Below are 27642 nucleotides of genomic sequence, written 5' to 3'. Positions count from 1 at the left end.
AGAAGCAAAGAGTACGATGTGCCTCCCCAATATGGGGCTCACTGGAGAGCGGGCGTGGGCTCTGGGGTTGCCACCTCTGCTTTCCATTTAACTATTTGAAACCTCAATTTCCTCATTCATAAGTGGGGAATCATCTTAATGCCTGGTTCTCTGCGTTGATCTTGGGATTAAAAAAGATCATTTGCTTATTCATTACTTTTGGCTGGGCATTAAGGATACAAAAATTAAGAAAAAATAGGCCTGCTTTTGCAGAGCTCACAGTGCAGTGTGGAGACAATGAGTAAATTGTTCTACTGAATTTCAGCAAGTTAAGTACTCTGATGGAGGCAGGTACTGGTGCGTGGGGTGCAGTGGAAGGGAGCCTGATTTTGAGGCAGGGAGAGGTCTGGGGTCTGGGATTGGTTCTGGAGAATATGATAGAGCTGAGTCTTGAAGGACATTCTGAGCAGACCAAACAAGTGCGGAGACCTGGAGTTGTGAGAAGTTAGAGCACTTTCAGGGATTTTCATTAATTGTTTTTTTTTGTTTTTTGCTGGGGGATGGAATCTCGCTCTGTCACCCAGGCTGGAGTGCAGTGGCACGATTTTGGCTCGCTGCAACCTCTGCCTCCCAGGTTCAAGCGATTTTCCTGCCTTAGTCTCCTGAATAGCTGTGACTACGGGCATGTGCCACCATGTCCGGCTAATTTTCGTATTTTTAGTAGAGACAGGGTTTCACCATGTTGGCCAGGCTGGTTTCGAACTCCTGACCTCAGGTGATCCTCCTGTCTTGGTCCCCCAAAGTGCTGGGATTACAGGCATGAGCCACCATGTCTGACTGTTTTTCACTAATTCTTTATTGTTCTAGAGTTTCAGTTCGGTTGTGACAGGAAAGGCTAATGGATAAGGAATAATAATAATAATAACAATTTATAATAGCTACCATTTAATTGAACATTTCTATATCCCAAGCACAGAGTGTTTTATTTGTATTATCTCATTTTTAATCCTCATAACTTGTCTGTGGTATCTGATATTTAGTATCCATGCCATACAAATAAGGAAACTAAAGCTCAAAGAACCTAAATGACTGACCCAAGGTCACACAGCTAGTGAGCGCGGAAGCCAGGATACCAACTCAAGCATTCTGGATCCAGAGTTTACCCTGAAGGCCAAAAGCCATGTGGGGACTTTAAGTATGGTGAGTAGCGTATAACTTAATCCAATGTGCATGGTAAGGGTAACTTCAGCTGAGTGTGAAGCAAGAATTTGAGGGTAGGGAATGGAAATAGGCCTAAGGCACGGGGGACAGTTAGGTGTCTGTTGTGGTGAACCAGTGGAAAAATACCGAGTGTCTGGATTAAAGGAGGAGGGATAGAAAAAAAAAATCGATTTGAGAGGCAATGGGGATGTGTATTTGCTCACCCTCAGTGCTGGCTGGCTGCCAGCAGGCCTGCGTGGCAGGAAAAAGGAGGGGCCTAGGGTGACCTCCAGGTGTCTGGCCTGAGTAAGCGGGTGTGAAGGGAGTAGAGGATGAAGGGAAAGTGTGGATGTGCTTATTGTAAGGCCCCAATGGGACATTCAGAAGGACACATCTGGTAGGCAGCTCTGTGAGTCTGGAATGCAGGATGGAGACTGGGCTGGAGATGCACATCTGGACTCCACTGTCAGATGACATTGGCCAATGAGAAGAGCAGAGGCACAGGGAGGAGGCCATGGTGGTAGGTGGGGCCGGGTGGAAGATGACACAAAGCTGGAGGCTGCAGACTGTATCCAGGCTGCAGGTGTCTTCAGCTTGGTTGATGATATTAAAACTTGAAGAACCATAGTTGCCAACATTTAAAAAATTGGTTTTTTATAAAAATAAAATTTATAGGTATTCTTCACAAATTGAGTGATCTGGCCACCTGATAAGGGACAACAGTTGGCCAGTGCCCTCCTTCAGCAGGACCTGTGCTCCCTGGTAGTTACAGTGGCCAGGTGTCCTCCTCCTCTCATTTTGGGCCCCTGCCTTGCTCCTGCAGGCATTTTATCAATATTTTGTGAGCCCAGATTTAAAATTTGGGAAGAGGACACAGAGTTTCATAAAAACTAAACATGAGTAGTCAGACAAGTGGGAGAGAATACAGCAAATGGTGTTAGTGAATTGCAGAAGCAGGGGAGGTCAGTAGGACAAATGCTATGGACAGATGCAGATATGCAGATTGGGAAGTGTCCTTTGGGTTTGGTCACCTGGAATTGCCCTTTGCAAAAATGCTTAAAAATGGGGTATTAGGTCAAGAATTGTAGAGTAAAAGGAAGGATGAATGTAGAAAATAATTTCAAGAAGCTACGTTAGAGGAATTTGAGATTGGGAGACTTTAATATGTGTGTGTGTGTGTGTCTGTTTTAATGTGAGTGCTTTGAGTATGTCTATATAAGGATGTATTTAATATAAAATGTACTTTATTTGTCCTTGACTTACATTTGATAAGAACTACAAAAAGTCTAGTCTTAACTTTGGTTGATAGATTATTCTATAATTGGTGGTTTTTATGAAAACAAAGCTCTCCAGGTTACAGGATGGGGTAAAGTGTATTTTATACGTCTATGCAAAGACAGCCTTGCCTCTTTAGATCTTTACTAGTGTTAAATGCATTTTTACTAGTTGAATATATAAGCAGCCATGCCTTAAGATGGGTAATTTTACATTTTAACAACTGTAGATTAAGTCGAGCAGTGTTAATGTGATTTGCCACCTACAGTTACTCATGAGTATGTACACTGTCCATTTCCTTTTAATATTAGCCAGGTAGAATCTGTATGATGATCTTATCAGCCAGCATCACTTCTATTACAATCTGGGTTAGTATGCTTTTGTTGATTTTATGCCACATCCCCAATTTTTCCATTTACTTTTTGGTATTTGTTTTATGATATAATTTGATCCAGCCAATAACTTGTATGTGTGTGTATGTTAGAACTTATCTATCTTGTCTTTAATAAAAACTCTCCTAATTAAGGAAAAAAATGTACCTGCCATCTGCAGTGGTTGATAAATAAGCTACTTGTCTTCTGTGGTGACCACCATTTTAAAAGCACGTTTGTTGTGATTTCTTTTCTCTCAGCTAATGCAGTGGGCAAGAGAGACTTTAAAATTTGATACAGAATGGAAGCAGCCAGTAGCTAAGCTATTGGCAAATGTCAACCAACTCATTAATTCAGCAAAAAAAATTTTAAAAAAATTATTATATTTTAAGTTCTAGGGTACATGTGCACAACGTGCAGGTTTGTTACATTTGTATACATGTGCCATGTTGCTGTGCTGCACTCATTAACTCGTCACTTACATTAGGTATATCTCCTAATGCTATCCCTCCCCCAGATCCCCACCCCACGACAGGCCCTAGTGTGTGATGTTCCCCTTCCTGTGCCCAAGTGTTCTCATTGTTCAGTTCCCACCTGTGAGTGAGAACATGCGGTGTTTGGTTTTCTGTCCTTGTGATAGTTTCAGCAAATACATTGTTAAGAATTTAACATGTGTCAGATGAAGTTCTAGGGACTGGGAATGCAGTGATATGTAAGACAGATGCAAATCCCTGCACTAAGGGAGCTCATATTGGACTGGAGAAGCAAACAGTAAATAAGAAAATGAAATTAAAAAGTATATGTCTAAGTATATTTTTGAAAGTGATAAATGCTATGGATTAAAAATAAAGCAAGGAAGGGGATTGAACTTTTAGGGGGTTATTGACATTTTAGATAGGCTAACCGAGGAAGGTGTTGCTGAGAAGATATCATTTGAGTGAAGACTTGAGGGAAGTGAGGAGGCAAGCCATGCAGTCTCACCTGGAGAAAGAGCATTCCCGGCAGAGGGATCAGCCACTGCAGAGGCCCTGAGTTAAGATGTGCCTCACTTGACAGGATAAGCATTAGCAAGGAGACCAGGATGCCAGATGGGAATGATAGAGGAGAAGAGGAGTCTGAAGTAAGATTAGACAAATGAAGTTAGGGGAGGGTGGATGGTGGCCACTTTGACTCTGAGTAGGATGGAAGCCACTGGAGGGTTGAACATAGGAGTGACATGATGTGATGCACATTTTAACAGGATCTCTAGCTAAAGGATTCTTTTATTTATTTATTTATTTATTTTTATTTTTTTTGAGATGCAGTCTTGCTCTGTCGCCCAGGCTGGGGTGCAGTGGCCGGATCTCAGCTCACTGCAAGCTCCGCCTCCCGGGTTTACGCCATTCTCCTGCCTCAGCCTCCCGAGTAGCTGGGACTACAGGCGCCCCCCACCTCGCCCGGCTAGTTTTTTGTATTTTTTAGTAGAGATGGGGTTTCACCGTGTTAGCCAGGATGGTCTCGATCTCCTGACCTCGTGATCCGCCTGTCTCGGCCTCCCAAAGTGCTGGGATTACAAGCTTGAGCCACCACGCCCGGCCAAGGATTCTTAATCCTTCCTTTTGCCATGAACTTCTTTGGGAGTCTGAGAAGCCTATGGACCCCTTTTCAGAATAGCGCATTTAAATACAAAAGATGAAACCTACAGGATGTAAAGGAATCCAGTTATGTTGAAATGCAATTACCAAAATAGTAAAAGCAATTTATAAGTTAGCAATATATGTGCTTATTAATTCATTAATTAAAATCTAGCAGTAGGGCCATTAACTACTGTGATTCTAAAGTAATAATGAGTATAAATGGTATTTTGAGATCTCTGCAACAACTCTGATAGGATATTAAGTTATTCACACTTCTGTTGGTGTGAAGTCATTGGCACTGGTAATATACACTACCCCGGGCCGATACCTGCATTCTTAATGGAAGGAATTGCTAAAATTTTAGTTAGAGATTGGTGAAAATAAATATTTTTTTTTCTGTCTAAATTCAAGGACCTCCTGCATTTCAACACAGACCCCCTACTCTGACTCTTAAGTGAACAGATTAAATGGAATACAAAAGAGGAGTGGGATGAAGTAATGGAATATTGCTGTTTCTGTTGTTGTCTGCATGTCAGTTGGCACTACTGGAATTCACTGCTTGCCATTTCAGAATCACTGGGATTCCTGGTAGATTGGCACACCCAGTGGAAGTGTCAACTTTTTTTTTTTTTTTTTTTTTTTAAAGGTTCTAGGAAGAGCAGTAACTCCAAGAGGACTTTATAGTCTCGGATCGGTTCCTTGTGGCTAAATCTTTCAGGAGGCCTGGGGTATGGTCCTTTTGTAGCCACAGATTCTCTGTATGGCCACAGACAATCAATCCATTCTCCTCTCCCAGAGACATCTCTTACTTTGGTATTCCTAGTTCACAAAGATGTAGATAGTACAGGCAGAATTCTTCATATTTTAAAAGAAATAATCTGTATAAATAGCTCTAAGTCATAGGCTACCTCCTATAGCCCAAGTCTACCATTTTCTGCTCTCTGTCCATACCACGAACTTTCCTGCCATCATGCTTTTGTATGTGTTCTTTCCTCTCCTTGGAGAAGAACCTTCTTACCCTTACCTGGCTCCTTTACCTTGTTCATACCTGACTCGCTCTTCAAGGGTTAGCTCCAAATGCTACCTATTCATGTAGCTATGCCCACTTCCTTATCTCGAGGGACTCTACCTCTTCTGAACTTCCTCAATAACTTCTCTGTACCTTTTCCCATGCCTGACATACTGCTGCACCTTGTATTACAGTTATTTATTTACCCATTTACCCTCCTTCTTGTTCTTCTCAGCTCCTATAAGCTTCGAGGGCAAGATCCATGTTATCTTTTGTCCTTGGTAGTTCCCAGGATACTGCCCATCATAAAGCAGCCATGAATGAACAGCAGCATCTCAGGATAGTGGAGGGCTTTGGCTGGGGGCTGGGGACCCTTTCTCACGTGAATCTGTATGTTCATTCGATATCTCTCTCATTCGCCTTTTCCCCTGCCCAAATGCTGACTGGAGCTGCTTATGACCTTTTATTTTTCTATGTAGAAATAACTATTTTCATAAATATTTTATAATACCTATTTGTTTAAAGTGAGAAATATACATAATGTTGAAAGGTAGAGAGTAGAAAGTGAAAATCACTCCAAATTCCATCATCCAGAGACAATGGATTTAACATTTTGGTATATATTCTTATTTACTCTAAAAAGACGTAGTTTACAAAGATAGAATCATGCTATATATTGCACCATAATTATTTCTCTTTTATACTTAGCATATTGTGACTTTTTAATGGTTTTAAAGGCAGTAGAGCTATAGTAGCTAAGAGAATGGCTTTGAAGCATTATTGTTTGGGTTCAAATTATAGAGTTGTCACTTAATAGCTGTTGACTCCCTAAAATCAGTTAACTTCTCTACCAGTTTCTCCGTCTGCAAAATGAATGCAATAAAAACACCACTTGTCTGAGTGCTGCGAGGATTAAATGGATTTAGACATGTAAAAAGCACAGGGCCAGACTTAGTATAAGGAAGCTTTAACTTCTGTAACTTTTATTATTTCAGCATTTTTAATGGCTACAGAGTATTCATTGCATGGCTACCCCCGGTCTATTTAATCATTCCTCTGTTGATGGATGTGCAGGTTGTCTTTGACATTTCACTCTTACAAATAATTAATGATGCAGTGAACAACCTTGTACATGCATCTTTCAACGCTTGTCTGATTTATTTCTTCAGGATACATTCCAAAATGCGAAACCCTGGGATTTTGTGATACACATTGGTATGATGTCCTCCAGAAAGGTTTCTTTAAGAAGTTTTCACTGCTATCATTGTACGATACTCACTCATTGTACGATACTTTCCTGCTCACTCCAAAGCTGCTTGCTTTCAGTTCCTCTTTATCTGCCTGTGTGAGTGCAGTCGTTTGATGCATTCAAACGGGACAGCCCTAGCCTCTGTCTCCAGCTAGCCATGCAGTAGGGAGATGACTACAAGGTGGATGGAGCCAGTGCAGTTCCTTTCTGGGGCCAGGAGCAGTTGCATGGACCACTCAGAGTGACCCTAGAGCCTTGTCAACACTCAGTGGCTGTGTGGTGCCTCCTTCTGTGAGGTGCACACCCTTCCCCAGGGAAGCTCCTGGTCTGCCTGTCTCTCCTTTCCTTTCTCTAGATTTTCTTGTGGAGGTGACACAGCTGCATCCCTGCTGCCTCCCCTCCATTCCCCAGGGGGAGGTTGTCTAGAAACATAGGGCAAGAGGAAAGGAAGGTGGTGTTTAGTTACCCATGCATCAAGTCTTGGGATTTCTGCAGTTGGTATGGCATTTACTCACTCTGAATGACCAAGAAAAATATAATTTATACTAACCTTTCAAAAGTCATTTAGAGACTTTGCTTTAGAAAGCACTTACTGGTTTGTCCCTGAATATATTAGACCCTGAGAAGTTTTCATTTTCTTTTAGGGACAGATTTTAAAAAATCATGTTAATTCAAGGATTTGCCATATTAACTTAAGGTACTTCTTGAAATTTGACAGAGTTAAATTTGGACAGAGTGAGTAGTGGAGGGATATTCTTAGTAATGCCCTGTCTGAATCAACTGGAAGATGTTTGATTCTGATTGCTTTGGATTATAGGATTTAAATATCAGTACAATTTTTTTTCTAGCACGCTAAATCCAATTATGGCAGTATGATTATGATATTTTAATTTTATTTAAGCAAAACACTGGGTGACAATTTTCATTAGTTAAGCCAGATAGAGAGAAGTAGGGTTGAGTTTCACCTTTTGTTACTATTCATATAATTTTATTGCTTTCAGATTTTATTAAAAGTGAGTCTGTGGTTGATGAGTGGTAGCAAGACTACAAAACTGACATGAATTTGCATTTTTTTCCAGGGACACCAATTAGTCTCCACAAGGTTGGAGCTTTGGTCAGGAGTGGGCGTATTCAGCAGGAGCAGCACTACCTGCAGAGAGCTGCAGCAGGCGATAGATCTGAAACTAGGTTAGTGCATGTGCACCGTATATCATTCTGGCACTGAAAATGTTGGAAAATTTAAGACAGACTCACTAACCTTTAGACTCAAATTGCATGAAGCATGGTTTGAGTTTCAACAAAAGGTTAAACTTGCTTTTATCTTTCTTCATTTTTAAAGTTTTGGTTGTATGACACTGGAAATGCCATGACTGAATTCTGAAAGAACAAGTGTTGGGAGGGTATCCCCAGCCCCTGTCAGCAGGTGAAGTATTAGTACAATTTGTCATTCCAAACCTTCTGACCTTCCAGCTCCCAAACAGCTGCCTGGGGTTCTTTTACTCTACTTGTAGAGCACTGGTTCTCAAGTGGGGATGACTTTGATCCCCAAGGGATATTGGCAGTATCTGGAGACATTTTTGGTTGTCACAGCATTGTGATGGGTAGGTGGTGTATAACTGGCCTCTAGTAGATGGGGGCTAGGGATGCTTCTAAACACTCTACAGTGCATGGGACAGCCCCCACAAGAGAATTACCTGACCCCACCAATAGTGCTGAGGCTGAGACATCCTGCCATAGAAGTTTTCAAGGTCAGGATATCTCCAGATAAGGCAGCCGGCTGCCAGGAGGGTACTCACAGGTCCCATTTTCCAGGTAAGATTACCACAGGTTGGAGTCAGCTATCTCTTAACCTTGCAACTTCAGCATTTCACTCTCAGGTGTCCCAGAGCTGATCAAACTGTAGGAGGTTGACTTGCATAGAAACTCACAGGAAACTGCATAAATACACCTCTTGCTGTCTTACTAAGTTCCAGTACAGTCACAGACAGAACTAGCAGAGTAGACACCTGTGTTGTCCGTATAGCTCATTTGCTCTTGATAGCAAGGTGTGTGGGAACCCAGATCAGCAGGAGATGCCTCAGGGAGCCTGGAGTCAGAACAAAGGGAAGTCTTTGGGGATTATAAAGATACCTGAAACTCTGAGGTCTTGAAACTCAAGACCCTACTCGAGATGTCCCACCATTTGAGTTGGACGTGCTGAGTCTTCAGGATGAGACTCTTCTGTTTTCACCACTGCTGGGATGGGTCTTGGGAACCTACCTCAGTCTTTCACATTTTCCTTCTCTGCTTCTATTACTTACCAGCTGCCTTTCATTATCCATATTTATTCTTTTCATTAATTTAGTCTTATTGGCTCAGGGAAGAGGAATTGGTTCAAAAAATGTATTATGCACTACTCTGTGACAGGGATAATTAATATGAAGATTGATATTAGGATACTGTCCCTAACTGGAGGCTTTCTCCCAGTGTAGTGGGTGGTACTGGTGTGACAACATTTCAGAAGATTATGGCCAGAACAGTGATGGGGCCACACAGGATTCTGTGCAAGTACAGAGGACACAGACTTATGGTGCAGTGTCACTTGGAGTGTCTGCTTTGATCTATCAGGCACTGATTTTGTGGTTTTTGGAGAGCAACCTTATTCCTATGATTCTGAGACCTGGGAGAAGGGTGCAGGGAGTCATTCTCACTCATGTGGTCTGTCTGCTGTCCATTTGCTTTTCCTTGGGTTCTGTTCCACGATTGGGTATCAGGTGTCTGGAAGACGAAAGAGTCCAATATGCCACTTAGTCATTACGTTTTCCCTCTCAATAACAGAGGCAGTCACTTGTTCACTTTTGAATGCTGTAGTCAACCCACCAGGAAATATAGCCACCCTGGAGGGAAGTACAAGGATGATGCAGAGAGTTTTGTGAAGAAAGGAGGGAATTCTGCAGAAGGTGGCAATACTTGAGTGAGCTTAGTGTGTTTTCCAGGATCAGGCTGAATCACTCAGGAAAGTCAGAAATCTATTAAGTGCTAAGTCACAAACAATGCTCTTTTCTTTTGAACAAGCCAACAAGGATTGGGCTGGTAGGAACACAGAGAAATGGAAACACTGGATGGGATTGTTCGGCAGGAATGGGAGGATATGTTGGATGCACACATTTTTCTTCCCCATTGCCTGCTGGCTTGGGTCATGTTCTGCCCACTCCCCGCAATCCCTGCTTGACCTTCCCCGACAACTAAGAGAGATCTTGATTTTCCACACTAACTGATCTCAGGCAGAGCCACCTGAGTTTCACTCCTGGCTGTGGTGCACCTCAGGTGTAGGACTTTGGACAGGTCACTTCTCTGAGCCTCAATGTCCCACCTATTAAATGGGAATAATACCACTTATCATGGCTGAGGGCAGAGGAGATGTGTATAAAACTCCTAAAAAGATACTTGGCTTCCTGTGGGTCTCAGAAGATGCTAGTTATAATTTTATATTGAGAAGTCACACTTAGAATGTGAATGCTCTTAGAGGGGTGCTAATTTACATAAATTCATAACAAGAGATATTGTCTGGTGTTACATCTTGTCTAAAAGTCCAGTTTTTTTTGGATCGGAATCATGGTGATGGAAAATGGGGCAAGGCACAGGAATTCTGAGTTTTGCAGGGAGGGGGAGAGAAAGGGACAGCCTGGGATGTCATTTATTCATTAGACATAGACTAAAGGCCCATTAGGTACTAGTGCTATAAAAAGGATACACTTGGCTAACTTCTCAGTCTGTCCCTGGACCGGCCCTGACCTTCCTGTGGTAAGCCAGTGCAATGAACTTTAGGTAGTGCTTGGGGATTCTTAGAAATGCTGCATAGCCTAATTATTTGGTTATTTTTTCTTTAGTAATTAATATAGTGATTTATTAATTACCTCTCAGCCAGATTAATCCTACCTTCCCTTAAAATGTGCTACAGTTGGAAAGGCATCTGATAGGGAAAGGAAGACTATGTGTGTGCTATATCCTTTTACCAAGGTTCAGCAGCAGTTGTGTGTTTCATTGGAATGCAGAGAACTGAGGGTGACCCAAGGACATGCTACTGAGAGGGCATGAAGGAGGAGGAGGGAGAAAGGAGGAGGAGGAGGAAGGGGAGGAGGAGGAAAGCATGGAGGAGGAAGGAGGAGGAGTTTAGCACCTGAATTGATTTTACTTACCCTGTTGAGATTTCTCTACCTCCTCTGCTAAGTGTAGCATCTTATAAGTTCAGTTTGGGTGGAGTTGCATTTTGCTTCTGGATCTTTCTTCAGTATCATCTCTGTTGGCGGTGGGAATTTACCCCTCTGCAAAGTCCAGATGTGCTGAAGGATTGCTCTGCTGTTGTTGGGACAACTTGGAAACTGTGTTCCTGCTTCATTCCCCCTCCATTGCCCCTTGATGTTGTTAGGATGCTATTCACTTGTTTATTTGGTTTTGGGCCTGAGAGCTCTTGGGGGATTGGGGCAGGCACTGCATCTGGTTTATAATCCCAATGGCTAAGATAATGCCCAGCAGATCATAAACCACAGCGAATGTTTGTTTAATGACTGACCTAGCCAGAGGCACTTTTTTCATGTTTTTTTTTTTTTTTTTGCTCAGAATCAATATTTTCTTCTTCTTCTTTTTTTTTTCTCCCTCTTTTGGACCTGGTGTTGATTGAAAAACATGAAAATCAATGGATGGATGCTTAGAAGCTAGTGCCAATGTATGGGAATGCATCAGCATGAGGCAAGGCTTACCTGGGTGGAAACTGGAATTTTTTTGCTTTTTAAAATTTATTCAGAGACAAACTGAAATTTGGCTTTTGTTTGTTGTGACAGAAACTTAAAACATACCCCCCAACACACACTTCATACACATAATCACACACAGAAACTGTGATTACACCTGTGTCATTTCTGATCTGTGAAATATAATAATGGGCAAATAAAGCAACATTGAATTTGGCCAGCCTTTGAAATCTATTGATTTCAAATTAGAGCAGCAGTGTTAATTCTGTTATAGCAGTAATACCCAGAAGTTGGATTTTGAAATGGATTAGAATGCATTCATTTAGAAGCTTACAAGTATATCCTTGATGAATTAGCTGGGAGAATAACACTTCTGTAAGAAACCTTGTGGGAGTAGGTAACTGCAGCCCTAATTATAGTGCCTGATTTTGTCTTTAGATGTTTTAGTGGCCTCTGCCAGTAGACGAGTTCTAAGACTTTCACTACTGTTGAGTTCCGAGGATCCTTAAACCTAGCACGTGTCCACTGGCAGTGATGGTTCCACAGGGGAAAGAGACCACCCTCCACATGCTGAGAATTAGGTGGGGCTTTCAGATTTGAGTCTCATCAGCAAAGTGCCCAGAGTGCTGATCCTGAGATAGAATGTCTTGGGTGTATTTGTTCCTTGCAGTTACAGCTTGGCTGATGGTTTTTTCTGCAGGTGAGAGTGATTTTCCAGTGATTGCTTTGGCCTGTACAACCAGAGAACAGGATTCTTCCCTTCTTTTTGGCCACCAAATGCCTATGTGCACCACACATTCCAGTGTGCTGAGAAGGGCAGAGCGTCTTGGATGATGATGGACGTCCCACCGGGCAGGATGAAGGCAGAGCGTGTGGCATCTCCACCTCAAGGGTAAGAGTTGCCATTCTATCTTATTTTCTCAAGCACCATTATTTATCAAAGCAGGATGAGAATGAGCCTTCCAGTGTAGTGAGAAAGATGAAAGTTAGACTCTTCTGATGGATGGTCAAATCGATTGGGCAGTTGGGACAGACGACTATGGGAAGAAAAGTGTTGGTCTTGAAGGATTAGATTGGAGTTACATTAAGGGACACCACTGGACAGCTTTAGAAAATGCCGTGTTTCACATTTCCTCCCTCTCCCTTTTTGACATTTATAGTTCAGACTTGAGAGAATGACACTACTGCTATTGTAACTAGATACCATTTGTGTTCATGTTAGCCAGTCTGGCTTAAAATGTATGTTGTGGACTGGAATTGGTCAGAGTTTGGCTTACGTCACAGACTGGGTAGCTCATCAGATGTACCTGGCCCAGAGGCACATCTTTGTTTGAGCCACATAATGCTTAAAACATGTTGGATCAATTCTAACTAAACTTGAGATATTGCACATAAGGATCAGGGTTTCCAGGTTCTCCTGGGAAGACCGAATGATACGTCTATACTGGGCCTCTGTTCCTAAAAAGGATTCCAGTGCTGAGTAGCCTCTGCCTCTTAGATAAGTGGGGACAGTTCACCACCATCCCCAGCCATCTCATTTGTTTGACTTGTTTGGTCGCCGGAGGTATTTAATTTTGCCATGCCTGTTCTAGATCATTCTGTTAGCTCTTTGACAAAAGTAGTAACAGCTTTTGTTAATTCCTCCAGATAAAAGCAAGTATCTTTTACTAGATTATGGGCAGCACTTAGCATAAGGGGCTATAGCTGTAAGAGGATGATACATGGTTCCTTCCACAGCGGAGCTTGGAGTCTAGACTGAGCAACAGTCAGACTTGTGGGGAATAAGGAGAATTGTAGATAACATCATAACGCCTTGTGATATGTGCTAAAATCAAGGTGTACACAAATGAGCTGTGGGAGAGGGTGAATACAGTGGGGAGGTAGAGAAGGGAGAACCATTAATTTGGCCTGGGCCTAAATTCTCCAAAACTCCCCCCTCTGGGCAACAGAGCTTTCCCATGACAGACCTCTATATGTGCATGATTCCAAGCAACCTGGCTCAGTTGGAGATGTGATGGAGTATTTGCAGCAGGGCTAGGGGCCCCTCTTGTGGCAAAGTCCAGGTTTTTCCTGTTTCTGTTTGAAAAGCTATCATCTATGATTCTTTGCTTTTTACAAAAAGGACAGCTTTCTGGCTGCTTGGCTCACTAAATCACTCAGCCTTCTGAGCAGCTCTCTGCTTGGCGATGAGCTGTGTGAATTACAGAGATCCCTGGAGTTTCCAGAGAGTAGCAGTCACACTAAATACAGATCCAGAGGGAGTGAGTACAACTTTAATGTGATTGTACCAGTTGGTGGGAGTAAGAGAAGGGAAGGGAATAGAGGAAGGAAGTGGGGGAAGGTAGAAATACCGTTATATCAATCTTTTATTTTTGGAATACAGTTTTACATGTGTCTCATGCTTTATGGTTTCAAAAGACTTTTACATTTGTTATTTTATCCTCAAGGTGGGTTTATAATCTCCTTCTATAGATCAAGGCTTCACCTGCCCAAGGTCATGCACATAAGAAGAGGGAGCTCAGACACAAGTTTTCAGAATCCTAGTCTTTCCCTCTTTTTTGCTAGTTGCTGCTGATAATTCAGCATGAATAAGAGGACACAGTTTTTGTTTTGTTAAGTTCAACGTTTTAACGTTGCATTCAGTTTATGAATGCTCTGAAATAGAGCACCCTGGGACCCTGCAAACTTTCTGGACCTGTGTCATTGGTGTGCTGTCTGACTGTGGCCCATGATGTCAGAACATGTCAAGTGCAGAACAGACCTGGCAGCGAGTTTTCTTGCCTGCCTGTTTGGCCAGTGGGGCTTACGCTTTACAGAAAGCCTTCTCAGTGGACTGGGCTGCACCACTTGGAAAGCTACTGGAGGTAATGGTTCCATGTAGGAGCCTCGCCATGCTCAGACAATGCTGTAAGAGAAGACTTTTACCTGGGAGGCGCCTGGTAGGAGGGTGGTAAGGAGGAGACATGGGTATAGATTGAGTTTAGGTTTCTAATTCTGTTTACATTTGCTTGGTTTTCCCATTTTGTATATCACCACATGGCATGACCAGAAACTGAATTTAGCATGACCTACTCTTTAAAAAAATTGAAATGAGCTTTCTTTTTAAATTTAATAGAACAAAAGAAAACTCTTAGAATAATGTTCCAAAAAGAAGGCAGTGTTAAATACTGAAAATGGTGTATTTTTTTCTTTGATGTAAGAGGATTAATATAGATTTTTGGACATGTACAAAACAAGAAGGAAAAACAAATCTGGGTTTTTATTTACTTTTATGAAATTGATACCAAAAAGCAGTTCTGTCCAGTAAGAAAAATTGGCTTGTATTATAATACTTTCATTACTTTTCTGAGCAAAGCAGGTGCATTATCAGAGACAGTCATGAGCTTGTGTGTATGTGTATGAGTCAGCCTTGAAAAGACACAATTTTGAGAATATTTTCTTAGGTGAGTTTGAGAGCATGAAGCAACAAGAGCAGGAAGTGGACCAAGAGGAGGCAAATAAGAGGTTAATGGCTTTGAAAAAGCTTTACAGGGTGCCAGTTGGAAGCAACTGAATCAATGGTAGTTTTTATTTTAAGCTGCCAGTGAGTATCTTGGATTTTTGACATATTTTTCTTCTTTTCAACCTTATAAACACCAAGAGGGACAAAGTGGTCAAATACTGTATATATAGTGTTCTCACCACGAGTGATTTGGGTTGATAGTAGGGAGGAAAATCAATACAGTGAAGCTAAGTTTAGCTTTAAGAAGAGAATGAAAATAGCAGTTGGGTCTTCTACTTTGTGGCCAATGCCACTGTACCCTCAGATGCGTCTCATTTGAGACCCCATGTGACTTCAGTGTGTGAACGTCAATGTCCTTACAGTATGGCTGACATAATATGCAAATGAGAACATCAGCCAGTCTCTACCTCCTCCCACTTAAAAAAAATCTTCAAATACTCATATTTGAGGCATCGTGAAAAGAATCTGCCCAGTAAAAGCTGGACAACGTTGGGCAAATTCTGAGCCTCAGATGTCCCCATTTGCAACACGGGAGTCTAAGGTCTACAACTTAGGGCTGTTAGAGAATTAAAGAAAATGATTCATTCATTCAGTTACATGTACTCATTGCCTGCTAGTGTCTATGTACTGCACCAGTTGTTGAGAATAAAAGAGTGAATAATAGTGTATATGAAAGCAGTTTCCACAGTGCATAGCCTGAAAAAAGATGCTTAGTACATTTTTCTGAAAACATTTTTAGTGGAGAATTTTAACATGTACAAAAATAAAATAGTATGTTAAACTCCTGTGTGCCTACCTGTCTCCTGCTGCAACAGTGATTAACTCATAGCCATCTTGTATGATCAGTGCTCCTGCCTTTCCATGTATTATTATGAAATCAATCCCCAATGTTGTGTAATTTTATCAATAAATATTTTAGTATGTATTTCCAAAAGATAAGGGTTTCCTTTTAAGAACATAATTATATTACTATTGGGACACTAAAAAATTAACAATAACTTTTTAATAATATCAAGTATCTAGTTGATTTTTGTACTAGTTCAGTCTCACATTGCTATAAAGCACTAAGTGAGACTGGGTAATTTATAAGTGAAAGAGGTTTAATTGATTAAGAGTTCTGAATGGCTGGGAAAGCCTCAGGAAACTTAAAATCATGGCGGAAGGCGAAGGGGAAGCAAGCACATCTTACCATGGTGAAGCAGGAGAGCGAGAGAGAGTGAAGTGGGAGATGCTACACATTTTCAAACAACCAGATCTTGTGAGAACTCACTAACAATCATGAAAAAAGCAAGGGGAAATCTGCCCCCATGATTCAGTCACCTCCCACCAGGCCCCTCCCTGACACTTGGGGATTATAGTTTGACATGAGATTTGCGTGGGGACACAGAGCCAGACCATATCAGTTTTCAAAAGTCCCTGATTTTCATGTGTGTGTGTGTATATATATATATGAAAAAAATAAATATACATATGTATATATATTAAACATTTGGCTTGTTAGAATTAGGATCTATACAAAGTCTGTATATTGGCTTTGTATGCCTCTTATTTGATCTGTGTCATTTGTCCTGTAAGGTTTCCCAGTCTTGATTTTGCTGATTGCACCCCTTTGGTATTATTGAACATATTCCTCTAAAATATTTATTTTGTTTCAGTAAAATCTAGTTATTTTGTTACATTAGGCTTGATTAGTGGGTTCAGATATTGTAACTCTGATCTCTGTTATGATTCCCCATCAGCTTTTTATCTGGATTTTATCAGCCATTGATGATCATTGCCTAGATCTATTATTTTATTATGAGTTACAAAATGGCAAGATTTTAATTCTATTATTTCTTTTTTTAATTATTATCTAGAATCCCTATTTATTTATTCACTTATTTTTATCATAATTTTAAAAATAATAAATAGAAATGGAGTCTCAGTGTGTTGCCAAGGCTGGTCTCAAACTCCTGGGCTCAAGTGATCCTCCTGCCTTGGCCACCCAAAGTGCTGGGATGGAATCCCTTTTTAAATGACAATATTATTGAGATATGCTTTGAATACAGCAAAAATCTACCTTTTAAAAAATGTGTTTAATGCAGTGGTTCTTGGTATATTCATGACTGTACAACTTTCCAATTCCAAGACATATTTATCACCCCCAAATGAAACCCAAATCCATTAATAGTACTCATCTCCCCTACCCTCAGCCCCCAGCAACCACTAACCTATTTTCTGTTTCTATAGTTTTGACTATTCTGGATATTTGCTATAAATGGAATCATACAATATATGATCTTTTATTGTCTTTTTTTTTAGTAGGCTTTTTTCATTAGCATAATGTTTTCAAAGTTGATCCAGGTTGTAGTCTGTGTCAGAACTTCATTCCTTGGTGGACATTTAGATTATCTCCCCTTTTTGGCTATTATGAATAATGCTGCTATGAACATTACATACATTTTTTGTTTGAACATATGTTTTCGGTTCTCTTGGGACTATACCCAGGAATGGAATTGCTGGGTCATGTGGTAACTCTGTTTAACTTTTTGAGGAATGGGCCTAGACTGTTTCTAAAATGGCTGTACTATTTTACATTACTTCCAGTGACACACAAAGGTTCCACTTTCTCCACATCCCTGCCAACACCTGATGTATCATAATACAACACTTGCATTATTATTAGTTTTTGACTATAGCCATCATACTGGTATGAAGTGGTATCTCATTGTAATTTTGATTCGCCTTTTCCTAATGTCTAATGATGTTGAGCATCTTTTCAAGTACGTTTTGGCCATTTATATGTTTTCATAGAAATGTCTATCAAAATTATTTGCCTAGTTTAAAGGAGTTTATTTGTCTTTTTATTATTGAGTTGTAAGAGTTCTTTATTCTGGATACTATATCCTTATCAGATATATGATTTGCAAATATTTTCTTCTATTTTGTGGGTTGTCTTTTTGTTTTCTTGATACTTGTCTTTTGACTTGATAGTGTCCTTTGAAGTGCATTTTACATTTTGATAAAGTCAATTTAACTATTTTTTCTTTATTTTACTGTAATTTTAGTGTTATAGCTAGGAAGTCATTCCCTACCTCAAGGTCATGAAAATTTATGTTAATATTTTCTTCTAAGAGTTTTATAATTTTAGCACCTACATTCAGGCCTTTGATATATTTAAAGTTAATTTTTATATATAGTGTGGGATACATATACAATTTAGGTTTTTTTTTTGCATGTGGCTATCCAGTTGTTCCAATACTATTTATCGAAAAGACTGTTCTTACCCCTGTTGAATTGTCTTGACACACTTGTCAAAAATCAATCAAAAAGCCCATATGGGCTTATTTTTCAGTTTATTGATTGGTTTTTGACAAGTGTGTTAAGAATCAATTTGTCAATTTCTGAAATTTTAGAATTTTAGAATCAATTTGTCAATTTCTGAATAAAGGCAGCTAGGATTTTTATAGGAATTGTATTTAATCTATGAATTAATTTAAAGGGTATTACCATTTAACAATAGCAAGTCTTTTAATCCATGAACATTGGGTGTCTTTCTATTCATTTATTTCTTCATTAATTTTTTCAACAACATTTTGTAGTATTCATTTTACAGGTTTATGCCACTTTTGTTAAATTTATTTCTAAATATTTTATTTTTCTGGATGCTATTGAAAATGTGATTGTTTTCTTAATTCATATTTGTATTTTCTTATTGCTAGTATACAGAGATAGAGTTTTTTGTATATCAATCTAGTATCCTGCAAAATTGCTGAACTTATTTATTAGTTATAATTTTTTTTGTATATATATTCCATAGGATTTTCTATATACAAGATCATATCATCTGCAAATAGAAGTAGTTTAACTTTTCCTTTTCAGTCTGGATGCATTTTCTTTCTTTTTCTTGCCTAATTTCCCTGACTAGAACTTCCAGTATGATGTTGAATAGAAGTGGTGGGATTGGACATTCATGTTTTGTTCCTCATCTTAAGAGAAATGCTTTTCGTCTTTTATCATTAAATATGTTTTTAGCTGTGGGTTTTTCATAGATGCTCTTTATCAAATTGGAGGAGTTCTGTTCTATTCTTAGTTTTTGAGTTTTTTTTTAAATCACAAAAGAGTGCTAGATTTTTTCAAATGCTTTTTCTGCATCTTTTGAGATGATAATGTCATTTTCATTATTTCTTTAGTATTTATATTACCTTGATTGATTTACATGTTAAGTTAACCTTAAATTCCTGAGATAAATCCCACTACTCATGGTATATAATTCTTTTTATATGTTGCTGGATTTGGTTTGCTGATGTTTTGTTGAGGATTTATTCATCTGTATTCATAAGGGATACTGGCCTGTAGTTTTCTTGTGATGTCTTTTTCTAATTTTGGTATTAGGATAATACTAGCTTCATAGAAGGAGCTGGGAAGTATGCCTTTCTCTTCTAATTTTTGGGAGGGTTTGTGAAAGATTGGTGGTAATTGTGGTAGAATTCACCAGCAAAGCTATCTGTACGTGAGCTTTCCATAAGAACATTTTTTAAATTGCAAATTCTGTATCTTTACTTGTTAATAAATAGGTTTATTCAGATTTCCTTTTTCTTCTTGAGTTAGTTTGTGTAGATCATGTCTTTCTAGTGTAAACTAAAAATAAAATTCTAAACCCTCCTGACTATCTGAATGGACCCCTCCTCTAGGCCAAGGGCATTCCAAAATTAACCTGAAAAATGAGTTCAGACCATGATGAGAAGGAGAGGTCAGACATGCTTCATGATACCCTCCTCTTTTTTGAAATTCAGGAAAAGCTTACCAGCATTAACATCAACACAAACCTTAGGACTGATAGTGTAGTCTCTTTAATTCCGATAAGAAACATTTACCATCTATTCTCTCTGAAGTTGCTACCTGGAGGCTTCATCTGCATGATAAAACCTTGGTCTTCACAGCTGCTTATCTTAACCCAGACATTCCTATTGATTGTAAGTCTTTAGACAATGTATTGTTTTCACATTGCTATAAAGACATACCCAATACTGGGTAATTTATAAAGAAAAGAGATTTAATTGACTCACAGTTCCGCAGGGTTGGGGGAGTCTCAGGAAAATTACAATCATGGTGGAAGGGGAAGAGGCATGTCTTACATGGTGGCAGGCAAGAGAGAGTGGTGAGAGAAGAGAAAAGAGCCTCTTATCAAACCATCAGACCTTGTAAGAACTCACTCACTATCATGAGAACAGCATGGGAGAAACTGCCCCCATGATCCAGTTACCTCTTACCAGGTCTCTCCCTTGACACATGGGGATTACAATTCAAGGGTGGGGACAAAAAGCCAGACCATATCATTCTACCTCTGGCCCCTTCCAAATCTCATATCCTCATGTTTAAAACCAATCATGCCTTCCCAACAGTCCCCCAAAGTCTTAACTCATTTCAACATTAATTCAAAAGTCCAAGTCCAAAGTTTCATCTGAGACAAGGCAAGTCCTTCCAACTAGGAGCCTCTAAAATCAAAAGCAAGTTAGTTACTACCAAGATATAATGGAGGTACAGGCATTGGATAAATGCTCCCATTCCAAATGGGAGAAATTGGCCAAAACAAAGGATTGTTTTGGCCCCAAAACAAATTGGCCCCAAAGGGGTAAGTCTGAAACCCATCAGGGGAGCCATTAAATCTTAAAGCTCCTAAATGATCTCCTTTTACTCCATGTCTCCCATCTGGGTCACAGTAATGCAAGAGGTGGGCTCCCATGGTCTTGGGCAGCTCCACCCCTATGGCTTTGCAAGGTACAGCCCTCTTCCCAGCTGCTTTCATGGACTGGTGTTGAGTGTCTGTGGCTTTTCGAGGTGCATAGTGCAAGCTGTCAGTGGATCTACCATTCTGGGGTCAGGAGGACAGTAGGTGGTTCTCTTCTCACAGCTCCACTTGGCAGTGCCCCAGTGGGGACTCCATGTGATACTCTAACCCGACATTTCCTTTCTGCACTGCCCTAGCAGAGGTTCTCCATGAGGGCTTTGCCCTTGCAGCAAACTTCTGCCTGGACTTCCAGGCATTTCCATACATCCTCTGAAATCTAGGCAGAGGTTCCCAAACCTCAATTCTTACTTCTATCCACTCACAGGCCCAAGACTATGTGGAAGTCACCAAGGCTTGGGGCTTGCACCATCTGAAACCATGGTCTGAGCTATACCATGGTCCCTTATAGCCATGACTGGAGCTGAAATGACTGGGATGCTGGGTGCCATGTCCCAAGGCTGCACAGAGCAGTGGGGCCCTGGGTCTAGCCCATGAAACCATTTTTCCTCCTAGGCTTCTAAGCCTGTGATGAAAGGGGCTGCCGCCAGGACCTCTGACATGCCCTGGAGAAATTTTCCCCATTGTCTTGGCAGTTAACATTCAGGTCCTGGTTACTTATGCAAATTTCTGCAGCCAGCTTGAATTTCTCCTCAGAAAATGGGTTTTTCTTTTCTATTGCATCATCAGGCTCCAAATTTCCCAAACCTTTATGCTCTGCTTCCCTTTTAAACAAAAGTTCCAATTTCAAATGATCTTTTGTGAATGAGTAAAATGGAATGTTTTTAAGAGCACCCAGGTCACATCTTGGATACTTTGTTGCTTAGAAATTTCTTCCACCAGATACCCTAAATCATCTCTCTCAAGTTCAAAGTTCTACAGATCTCTACAGCAGGGGGAAAATGCCACTACTGTCTTTGCTAAAGCATAGCAAGACTGAGTGTTTGTTCCAGGTCCCAATAAGTTTTTCATCTCCATCTGGGACCACTTCAGCCTGGGCTTATTGTCCATATCACTACCAGCATTTTGGCCAAAACCACTCAACAAGTCTCTGGGAAGTTCCAAACTTTTCCACATCTTCCTGTCTTCTTTGGAATCCTCCAAACTGTTCCAGCCTCTGCCTGTTACCCAGTTCCAAAGTTGCTTCCACAGTTTGGGGTATCTTTGTAGGAGTACCCCAGTCTCTGTGGTACCAATTTACAGTATTATTCAATTTTCTTACTGCTATAAAGACATACACGAGACTGGGTAATTTATAAAGAAAAGGCGTTTAATTGACTCACAGTTCTGCAGAGCTGAGGAAGCCTCAGGAAACTTACAATCCTGATAGAAGGGGAACAGGCATGTCTTACATGGCAGCAGATGAGAGATGAGCAAAGTGGGAAGAGCTCCTAATAAAACCATCAGATCTTGTGAGAACTCACTCACTATTACAAGAAGAGCATGGGGAAACCACCCCATGATCCAATCACCTCCCACCAGTTCTCTTTCTTGACACTTGGGGATCACAATTGGAGTTGAGATTTGGGTGGATATACAAAGCCCAACCATATCAGACAATAACTTAACTCTCAACCAATTGCCAATCAGACAATCTTTGAATCTACCTATGGCCTGGAAGCTCCCCCACCTCAGCTACCAGTTTTCTGGGCTTTCTGGACAGAATCAATGTACATTTTACATATATTGATTGATTTCTTGTGTCTCCCTAAAATGTATATAGCCAAGTTGTAGGCCAACAACCTTGGGTACATGTTCTCAGGATATCCTGAGGGCTATGTCACAGGCTATTGGTCACTCGTATTTGGCTCAAAATAAATCTCTTTAAGTATTTTACAGAGTTTGACTCTTTTTGTCGACACTAGCAATTCGTACACTTCATCAAGGTTATCTAATTTGTGAACATATGATTGTTCATAGTATTCCTTTATAGTTCTTTTCATTTTGTAAGGTCAATAGTGGTGTTGTTCTTTCATTGCTGATTTTGCTAATTTGAATCTTCTCTCATTTTTTTATTTTCCTTTGTTTTGTTTAAGTTTTGAGACAGAGTCTGACTCTGTCACTGAGGATGGAGTGTAGTAGTGCGATCTCAGCTCACTGCAGCCTCCCCGTCCTGGGTTCAAGTGATTCTCATGCCTCAGCCTCTCGTGTAGCTGAGACTAGACATGCATGACACCATGCCCAGCTAATTTTTGTATTTTTTGTAGAGATGGGGTTTTGCCATGTTCACCAGGCTGGTCTTGAACTCCTGGCCTCAAATGATCCATCTGTCTTGCCCTCTCAAAGTAATTTCAGTTTTTCTTGATTAGCCTCGTTAAAGATTTGTCAATTTTGTTGATTGCCTTAAATGACCAATGGCTTTGTTGATTTTTTTTCTGTTTTTAATTTTATTCTCCATTTATTTATTTGCATGTTAATCTTTATTATTTCCTTTCTTTTTTTTCAGAGGAGGAATTTGTTCTCTTGCAGACAACCTTGCCTTTCCATAAACATAAGGGGAAAGAGATTTTTTTCTGGCCTTTCTGCTCCCTTTGATGGTGTTACTGTCTGCCCACTTTTACAGACTAGAAAACACATCCTCCTTTGGCCTTTCTGCTTCCTTGTCCTTTTTTTTTTTTTCCAGTCAGTTACCAAATCCTGTAGATTCTATCTTATAAACTTCTTCTGAGTTTATCACTTCCTCTTTCTATGCATGCCACTGTGTGTGTCCATGTCCTTGCCACCCCTAACCTGTTCTATTGCAGCCCTGTCTTCTTGGGCCCAGCTTTTGCCCCATGCAGCTTTCATGCTGCTGTCATTGGTGGCTTTCTAAGTCACAGTCACAAACATAGCTATGTCCACTTGTTGATTAAGACCCTTTAGTGATCTTGCTGACAGAATAAAATCCAGATTCTTTGGACTGATGTGCAGGGTCCTTCACAATCTAGCTTCTGTCTACCCTTTGATGCCTCTGGTGGGAATGTCCTTTTCCTTTCAGTTTGGTGGTGTGTTAGTCTGTTCTCACACTGCTATAAAGAACTACCTGAGACTGGGTAATTTATAAAGATTTAATTGACTTACAGTTCTGCAGGATGTACAGGAGGCATGACTGGGGAGCCCTCAGGAAATTTACAATCCTGGCAGCAGGCAAAAGGGAAGCCAGCATGTCTTACATGGCAGAGTAGGAGAGAGAGAGAGAGTGAAGGGGGAGATGCTACACACTTTGAAAGAACCAGGTCTCATGAGAACTCTATCACGAGATAGCACTTGGGGGATGATGCTAAGCCATTAGAAACCACCTCCATGATCCAGCCACCAGGCTCCACCTCCAACACACAGGATCACAATTCAACATGAGATTTAGGTGGGGACAGAGAGCCAAACCATATCAGGTGGACTCCACTTGAACCTTTGAGCTACATATTACCTCTGCTATGAAGCTTCTCCAGCTAAGGTCACTGCTTTTTTCTCAGTAATCCCAAAGATGCTTGACTGACCTCTCACATAGCATGCCTCACGTTGGATTATTAGATTATAAAAAGGAAGAAGGTGGGGGAAGTCTATGTAGTGGAGAGAACCTGGACTTTGGAATTAATTCAACCTGGGTTTAAATCTTGGCTCCACCATTTACCTATTATGTACCTAGAGAGTCTGAGAGCAGTACCCATTTTTCTTCCAGCTACCATATAGTGTTGGAAGGACTGAATGACATAATGTGTAAAGGCATCCAGTAGTATCAGGTGGGGACTCAGTATATGACAGTCTCCTTTTATTTGTATCATCTGTTCTGAGGAAGCATCATTGCATTGGGTGAGGATCAAAAGCTGTTATTTTCTCTCTGAGAAATGGACCTGGTGCATCCTGATTAGTGTCAGAACTAAAAACAGGCCACGTGCTCACCCAGTATAGACAATCTATGGAAAGATAATTATAGATTAGGGCCACATGGGGACTGTCTGTGAGGGGAAGGAGGAGATGGGGGTGGAGCGCGTTTGTGTCAGGAAACTGATAGTGCAATGACCATAAAGAGGTTTTCCCAAGTCAGGTGCTTTTCATGTGGATGTTCCTGAAACACCATCTCATGAAGTGTAATGATATCTTTAAGATATAAGGTACTTAAGCACAGGGAGATAATTATATCCTCTTGATTGTCCACATCCAAACATAGGGAGTAGGGCTTTCTCTTAAAGGAGTAAAACATTGATACGCAAAGGGAAACTCACATCCTTTGTAAGAGCTGAGCTGAGCCCCCTTTGATGTGTGCATTGGGGGCATGACCAAGCCCCAGGGATGGGAAGGGATGAGCTTCAAGCCTGGCAGCAACTAGCCTATCACATCTGAATTGAGTTTTCCCAAACATGAAGAGCCTGTGCTTGAATCTCTGGAGATGCTTATATTATGTAAGTGAGCTAAATTGCATTGTATTTTGGGGGGCAAGGTTGGGAAGTACAGTTTGAATGCTTAATGAACACAGAAATGGCAATTAGCGTTCATAAAAATTATATTGTCATCTTTTCTCTTTCCTAAAGAAAATGGGTTCCCAAAATCCTGAGGTTTTAGGGGGAAAATCTGTTTTGTGTTGATTTTCTTCTGATCATAATGCATAATAATGTATTCATTTTTATTGCATTTCCTGCTTTGCTTTTAATGTAGCCCATCATCCTGGAAAGGGCAGATTAAAAATAAGCTTGGCCGGGCACGGCAGGACAGAGTGCTAATATCATCTTGTGCTCTTTCCAGGTGCAGCCTGATCTTCCTCGTCTCCCTTGCCAGCCAGCACTCTGCCTCCTGTATCCACCATGGTGTTTGGTGAGTTTTTCCATCGCCCTGGACAGGACGAGGAACTTATCAACCTGAATGTGGGGGGCTTTAAGCAGTCTGTTGACCAAAGCACCCTCCTGCGGTTTCCTCACACCAGACTGGGGAAGCTGCTTACTTGCCATTCTGAAGAGGCCATTCTGGAGCTGTGTGATGATTACAGTGTGGCTGATAAGGAATACTACTTTGATCGGAATCCCTCCTTGTTCAGATATGTTTTGAATTTTTATTACACGGGGAAGCTGCACGTCATGGAGGAGCTGTGCGTGTTCTCATTCTGCCAGGAGATCGAGTACTGGGGCATCAACGAGCTCTTCATTGATTCCTGCTGCAGCAATCGCTACCAGGAACGCAAAGAGGAAAACCACGAGAAGGACTGGGATCAGAAAAGCCATGACGTGAGTACCGACTCCTCGTTTGAAGAGTCGTCTCTGTTTGAGAAAGAGCTGGAGAAGTTTGACACACAGCGATTTGGTCAGCTCCGTAAGAAAATCTGGATCAGAATGGAGAACCCAGCACACTGCCTGTCTGCTAAGCTTATCGCTATCTCCTCCTTGAGCGTGGTGCTGGCCTCCATCGTGGCCATGTGCGTTCACAGCATGTCGGAGTTCCAGAATGAGGATGGAGAAGTGGATGATCCAGTGCTGGAAGGAGTGGAGATCGCGTGCATTGCCTGGTTCACCGGGGAGCTTGCCGTCCGGCTGGCTGCCGCTCCTTGTCAAAAGAAATTCTGGAAAAACCCTCTGAACATCATTGACTTTGTCTCCATTATTCCCTTCTATGCCACGTTGGCTGTAGACACCAAGGAGGAAGAGAGTGAGGATATTGAGAACATGGGCAAGGTGGTCCAGATCCTACGGCTTATGAGGATTTTCCGAATTCTAAAACTTGCCCGGCACTCAGTAGGACTTCGGTCTCTAGGTGCCACACTGAGGCACAGCTACCATGAAGTTGGACTTCTGCTTCTCTTCCTCTCTGTGGGCATTTCCATTTTTTCTGTGCTTATCTACTCTGTGGAGAAAGATGACCACACATCCAGCCTCACCAGCATCCCCATCTGCTGGTGGTGGGCCACCATCAGCATGACAACCGTGGGCTATGGAGACACCCACCCAGTCACCTTGGCGGGGAAGCTCATCGCCAGCACGTGCATCATCTGTGGCATTTTGGTGGTGGCCCTTCCCATCACCATCATCTTCAACAAGTTTTCCAAGTACTACCAGAAGCAAAAGGACATTGATGTGGACCAGTGCAGTGAGGATGTACCAGAGAAGTGTCATGAGCTACCTTACTTTAACATTAGGGATATTTATGCACAGCGGATGCATGCCTTCATTACCAGTCTCTCTTCTGTAGGCATTGTGGTGAGCGATCCCGACTCCACAGACGCTTCAAGCATTGAAGACAATGAGGACATTTGTAACACCACCTCCTTGGAGAATTGCACAGCAAAATGAGCAGGGGTGTTTGTGCCTGTTTCTCTTATCCTTTCCCGACATTAGGTTAACACAGCTTTATAAACCTCAATGGGTTCGTTAAAATCATTTAATTCTCAGGGTGTACCTTTCAGCCATAGTTGGACATTCATTGCTGAATTCTGAAATGATAGAATTGTCTTTATTTTTCTCTGTGAGGTCAATTAAATGCCTTGTTCTGAAATTTATTTTTTACGAGAGAGTTGTGATATGGTTTTGGAATATAAGACAAATGGCATTGGGTGGGGTTTGTGGCTACAGCTTATGCATCATTCTGTGTTTGTCATTTACTCACATTGAGCTAACTTTAAATTACTCATGAGTAGAATCAGAGGTCCAGCTGACTGAGACGACATGCATGTGAGATCCACAAAATGAGACAATGCATGTCAATCCATGCTCATGTTCTAAACATGGAAATTAGGAGCCTAATAAACTTCCTAATTCAGTATGGAGAATGTCTTGGTTGTGTATTTTTATGTTGAGTAACTACATTTTAGTATGTTCAGGATTGGTTTGGAAGAAAAATGTTCTTTCTGGAGTACCAAGAGCCCTCCTTTCTTTACGTTTTGAATTTTGGGTATGTACCAAGCATATGCTAACTCTTTTTTCAGTAGACTTGATGGGAGTTGGCAGATAGAAGAACATGTCCATGACTAAATTGTGCTGTCC

At 41.0% G+C, this 27642-nt stretch overlaps 1 protein-coding gene across 4 annotated transcripts in view; it reads left to right on the top strand.

Annotated features, from left to right (window-relative positions):
* Nucleotides 1-27425, top strand: part of KCNS3 (potassium voltage-gated channel modifier subfamily S member 3) — a 55473-nt gene extending 28048 nt beyond the window's left edge. For 3 of the 4 annotated variants that reach the window (XM_050754740.1, XM_050754738.1, XM_050754741.1), the window contains exons 2-3: nucleotides 12130-12321; nucleotides 25418-27425. In XM_050754740.1, coding sequence (XP_050610697.1) covers nucleotides 25477-26952 — 1476 coding nt within the window. In that variant the 5' untranslated portion in view covers nucleotides 12130-12321; nucleotides 25418-25476 and the 3' untranslated portion in view covers nucleotides 26953-27425. Of the gene's footprint in view, nucleotides 1-8015; nucleotides 8123-12129; nucleotides 12322-25417 lie in introns of those variants that run through there. The other variant, XM_050754737.1, reaches the window with a different exon arrangement.
* Nucleotides 27426-27642: the final 217 nt, after the last annotated feature.

Source organism: Macaca thibetana, chromosome 13 (genome assembly GCF_024542745.1).
Source record: "Macaca thibetana thibetana isolate TM-01 chromosome 13, ASM2454274v1, whole genome shotgun sequence".
Taxonomy (NCBI): domain Eukaryota; kingdom Metazoa; phylum Chordata; class Mammalia; order Primates; family Cercopithecidae; genus Macaca; species Macaca thibetana.
This window is presented reverse-complemented; position numbering and strand designations above follow the sequence as displayed.